The following is a 5,708-nucleotide window of genomic DNA, read 5'->3' on the forward strand; positions in this document are numbered from 1 at the left end:
GTTTCTTGGAACAAGGCTGTACCATTCTGAGTATTACGCTATACATCTTAGAGCAGAGTAACAAGGAATCACATCCAGCATTAAACTAAAGATGAGAGGGTTTCCCCTGTGCTACAAACTGTGAGGTGAAACACTACTTGTTTTCAAATCTGATAGTCCCGATGTTGGACTCTTGTATTACTTCTTGTCCTGTGCCTACCAGCTAGTTCATAGCATGTGCTTGTGGGACCTGGTTCAGGCCTGCAAAATACAGAAGCAAAAGGAACCTTCAGCATGTCAGTCTTTCCTTAGTTTTAGAGTTGTGTATCAGATAGCACTGGAACTGAGCTTTATTCATTCATTGAAAGATAAAATCTGTCAGTTCTTCACCTACTTTTTTATGTGAGTAGGTATGAATTGATTCCATCCAAAAATCATATTAAAATAAAGGCAAAACATTTGGGAGCTAACAATATATTTTTTCTGCCTTTTGGTAACCACCAAAAATAGAATTTGAAGCGAGATCTCTGGATGTAAAAGTCCAGTGGAATTAGCCTTAGCTTACTATGTCCTGTATTTGGAAAGATTTTGAAGTAAATACTTACTAGCAGAGCATTTGCTTTGGCTTCCATGTATGATCAAAACTTAGGTTTCTGGGTATGCTTATGGCTGAATGTTGTAAACCTTTCTAGAGCAGCATTTTTGGTATCTTGATATTTAGACACATTCAAAATACTCTTGTTGCCTTTAGTTATATCGGATTTAAAATATGTGCATTATTCCCTTTGATGTTTATAGCACTTTGCTTTTCAAATGCCTTATTTTTCCTAGGAGAGTTTCTGACTCCTTCCATGGATTTCCAGTCTTTATTTCTCATCTCCTTTTCTAATATTTCTATGCCTTCTTTTGAGAACTTCATTATAGCATTTCTTCTTAAATTTCTGAGAGGTTCCCAACTCTTATGGGGTAAAGTAAATCTTGCTTGGATTTTATGTGGAAGCGTATGTAATCCATCTTTTTTTCTGTGGTGAAAGGATGCCTGCTCTTTTCCAAGCAGTAGTTGGGTGACAAAAAACTGCTCAAAACAGCCTTTTCATTTTGACTTTATTTTATTAAAACTGAAGCTTTTTAGATGAGTAAGAAAAATTAAGGTAACAATATACAGGTATTTGTTAATAATTTTCATTAAGGCTTTGTACTCATCTTTTTTTCTTTCTGAGTCCTAGGAGGATACCTCTCTTTTCCTGTCATTTTATGGGCTCTGGTTCTTATTCTGTGACACCTGGTTTGTCTGACATTTCGCATTTATATTTCTTAGTCCCTCTGCTAGCTTTGTTTTCACAGTGGAGCTTTTCCTGCCCTCCCAGCCTTGATTTTTTATTATTTTCTACCTTGACAATGCAGTTTTCATATACAGCTTGCTTTGAAGGCTGCTCAGTACTTAGAGAGGAAGGCAAATTATCCTTTTAACTTTGTTTTCCCATGTCTGGAAGTAACACAGTAATTAAGGCTGAAATGAAGACAGAGACAAATCGCACAGTGGTATATGTGAAAACTTTATGGGGAAGTGCTTTATTGCTAATTGTCTTGAAATAGTCAGATGCTATGAATCTCAGGAATGAAAAGTGTCTTCTGGCAGAGGTTCTTATTACTCTGATAAGGTAAGATTGCATATGTTCTTTTCAGCATTCATATAAACCATCTTCCAGGTACTGTGTAACTAACTTCCTCAATTTAAGAGTTTATTGGCTTCAAGAGTTCTTAGTTGCAGTATCAGCCTCTGCTGGTTCTTGGCAGGTTACTTTTTTGCAAAGAGATGATCATATTATTTCTGTGTTTGGAAAATGTAGTACTAGAATATTCACTCTGCTACCAATTTCAGTAAGGATCACTTACTAGAAAACCACAAACTATACTGCAGCCAGGCTCCTACAGAATCACTGAAGTGTTGGTAGCTGAAGATACTAATACAGTATGACACAGAATGACTAAATTTGGAAAGGTCTCTGAGGGTCGTCTGGTCCAACCCCTGTGTTCAGGCATGGCCACCCAGGGCAGTTTTTCCAGGATAATGTCCTGGCTTTTGAGTATCTCCAAGGAGGGAAGCTCCACAGCCTTTTCAGGCAACCTGTGCAAATGCTTGGTCACCTTTACAGTGAAATAGTGTTTCCTGATGTTCATAGGGAACCTCCTGTGTTTCAGTTTGTGCTGTTGCCACTGGTCCTGGCAGTGTGCATCACTGGAAAAAGCCTGGCTCTGTCCTCTTTGCTCCCTGCCTTCAGATATTTATGTATGTTGATGAGATGCCCTGAGCCTTCTCTTCTCCAGGCTGGACAGTCCCAGTACTCTCAGCCTTTCCTCATAGGAGAGATTCTCCTGTCTCTTCATCACCTTCATAGCTTTTTGCTGTACACTTCCCAGTGGGTCCATGTCTCTCTCATACTGGGAAGCCCAGGACTGGACATGGTGCTCAGCAGAGGAGCAGGATCACTTCCTTCCACCTGCTGGTGGTTCTCCTAATGCATCCCAGAATGCTATTTGCTTTCTTTGCAGCAGGGGCATAGTGCTCACTCATGTTCAACCTGGTGTCCACCAGGACCCTCAGGGCCTTCTCTGCCAAGCTGCTTTCCATCTGGGTGGCCCCCAGCATGTGCTGGTGCCTGGGGTTGTTCTTCCCCAGGTGAAGAATTTTGCAGTTCCCCTTGTTGAACTGCACAAGGTTCCCATCAGCCCATTTCTCTAGCCTGTTGATGTCCCCCTCGATGATAACATGACCCTCTGGTGTATCAGCCACTTCTCCCACTTTTGTGTCATCAGCAAACTTGCTGGGAGTCACTCTGCCCCATCAGCCAGATCATTTCTTAAGATGTTGAGCAGAACTGGACCCTTTATTGAACTCTAGGGTGTACCACTAGTTACTGGCCTCCGACTAGGTTTTATGCCCCTGATGACCATCAACTTCGCTAGTGTGGTCAGCCAGTTTTTCCTTTCACCTCACTGTTTGCTCATCCAGCCCATAGTTTGTTAGATTACTTATTTTAATTCTTTAGTTTCTATTTTTGTTCAGTTTCTATTCTGTTTATATTTTCTGTTAATCAAAATTTTCCGAAGCTTCATGAGAGCAGTTCTTGGCTTGCTGGTGCCAGTGTGAATGCCCTCCTTTCTTGGTGAAATTCAAGAGTTAGGATTGGTTCCTTGCACAAATAATGATGATCTGGCCTCCACTGGCTCAGAATGGCTTATTATTCTGGTACCTCAATTTGTGTCCTTGTAGCTTTCAAGAATCAATTCAGTTCTCTGTTCTCCTTTATTTGTTGTCTCATTATGTGCCTCAAGATTTTATCTTATCTTCAGTTTGTCTTTTTAGTTATCTGATCTTCAGATGTCTCGAGATTGGTGGTACATTAAACAGGATGCTTAACACAGTGGGAGAGGCTCTCCCTTGGGATATTCAGACACAAATGTCCATCATGCAGTGCCTCGCACAAATTGAGACTAAACAGTTTGAGATCTTAACAATGACAAGTAACTTTAATCTTTGTAGCAATAGATTTGATAGAACAAGAGATGATAGGACTACTTAGGTTATTTCATCCAGTTTCCCTCAGTTCTTGGCAGGCACAGACAGGCTCAATAAGTTACAGTTAATGTAGAAATTTGTTAGTGATTAAGGTGAAGATTCTCAAGACAGCAGTGTCTTATAGGAAACCAGCAGGAAAGAGATCAGAAGTACTGTCAGTGACTTGGTACCTCATAACAGCAATGAATGCTAAGTGGCAGTGTTGAATCCTAAGTGGAAATAGAAACACAATGCTGGAATATACCCTAGACAGAGAATGCAAAACATCTCCAAATGTTCATGCTGATTTGGTCTGTGATAGATTCATTCCTTGTTCTAGGTGAAGCTTAAGGCAGTGTGGGAGAACAAGGCCCAGTAATGGCACTAGAGCACAGCCTTAAGCCAAATCCATTATTTCTGAGAAAAATTATCTCACCTCCACATATTCCAGGTGTCCATCCAGGGTAGCTGACAGAAACGTTGTAATTCAAAAAACACAGTACTTTATTCAGTATGTGTAAAAGAATAAAATGTGTACTTAGAAGCTGAACATAAAGAGTCTGACATAGACACTTCAGTACATTATAAACTAATTTCAGTTATATTAATTAAATTAATAGAAGCAAAAATCACACCATTTTGAAGTGGACTTTTTAGAGTGTTAGTTCTAATTTGAATTTTCAAACTTAGTAAATTTGGTACTGGTTTTGTGTTTTGAAGGCTGCTGACTTGGCGACCAGTTGGTGGGGAGTTTGGCTCTGGCTCTTCCTCTGATGCAAAAGAAAAACTGGTAAGCTGCTCAAATAAAAAATTATTTTAAGATTGCAAGAGCTTGGTACAAATGTGTTGTGATGTAGAATAAGTGAAAACTACAGTTTGATTTACATGAAAAAGATTTTTCCAGCCGAAGTGCTACTTCCTACTTATAAACAGGAAGGTATGTGTGTGTTGGCAGCAAAGTTGGCTTCCAGAAGTTGGCAGTAGGTAATTGTCTGTGCTTGTTTTAAGTAATGTCCTGTGTCTGGGAGCTTTCTCTAATAATGTATTTAGGGTTTGTGTTGTTTTCTGGTTTAAGTTATAGTTTTTCCTTTGTTTTGCTCAATATTCTCTTTCATGTATTGTCATGATGAGAAGATGCTGGAGGGGGAAGATTGACAGTTAGATGGACTCCCCCTCCCCTTCAAATACTCTCTGGTAGTAAAAACCTAAATGTCAGTGTTTATAAAATAGAAAATTTGTATAAACGTCAGATTTCTTAGCACTCATTCAATAAACTGATGCAAAGTTTGGATTTGCCTACAAGGGACAGCCCTGCAGCTGCTTTACTGCTGGTGAGGATTAGTGTTGCTGTTGGATGTTCTCACGAGATTGCTGCATAAAGTTCTTTGTAGGTCAGTGAAGCATTTGATAAGAGCTGTTCAAGGATATGGTCCCAAATGAGCTCTACTAAGAGAGACCAACTCCCTCCATTTATCTTTGTGGAGTGTTAACATGATTTCCTTAAGACAGAGTGTAGATGTCTGTGATGGCCAGTTCTCATTATACAGGTATTGTGCATACATGCTGTATAATCACTGTTTATAGAGGTTTGATCTAAGGGTTGGCTGCTCTTTTGATCCATTTTTGTCAAATAAAATAGCATGCATAAATGGCAATTATATTGAATGTCTTGAGTAAATTGAAAGATCTTTTCTCTTTGAAATAGCTAACATGAGTGTTTCATAAATATTTTGTCTTCAGTCTAAAAAGACACTGCGCAACTTCAAAACTAACAGAACTTGTATAATAATATTAAAGGAAAAATGTTTTGGATCCTTTGTTTTGGTAGGATAAAATTTTTGGAGGCTTTAGATATTTTTGTCTCATTTTTCTTTGGGTAGTTCAACTATAATGGAGTGTTTTGCTGTCTATAGACATGGCACCTATTAAAACACATACTTAGTAGGGATGAAAACTTTGTTTATATACTGGTACGAGAAGTTGATATATTCTTTGCAGGAACTGTATGTGTAGATTTAAGTCTTGCTAACAGCACAGTGCAGGGAATTACAGGTAGTCTCTAGTGGCACTTACAGAACAAGTGGCATTGGAAATGCTGAGTTACTGACAGGGACAAGTAATCACTATCTGCTTGGCAGTTAATGATGGTTGTCTCGGTTTGAGAGACAGG

General features: G+C 39.1%; 1 protein-coding gene across 1 annotated transcript in view; it reads left to right on the top strand.

The window, feature by feature from the left end:
- The window catches only part of LOC103803100 (brefeldin A-inhibited guanine nucleotide-exchange protein 1-like), a gene marked incomplete at its 3' end in the record, with an annotated part of 8,922 nt that extends 4,594 nt beyond the window's left edge, over positions 1 to 4,328 (top strand). The window contains exon 8 of the mRNA XM_009075640.1: positions 4,259 to 4,328. Within this exon, the coding sequence (XP_009073888.1) occupies positions 4,259 to 4,328 (70 nt within the window). The remainder of the gene's footprint in view (positions 1 to 4,258) is intronic.
- Positions 4,329 to 5,708: the final 1,380 nt, after the last annotated feature.

This window comes from Acanthisitta chloris, unplaced genomic scaffold, assembly GCF_000695815.1.
Source record: "Acanthisitta chloris isolate BGI_N310 unplaced genomic scaffold, ASM69581v1 scaffold5050, whole genome shotgun sequence".
In the NCBI taxonomy this organism is placed as follows: domain Eukaryota; kingdom Metazoa; phylum Chordata; class Aves; order Passeriformes; family Acanthisittidae; genus Acanthisitta; species Acanthisitta chloris.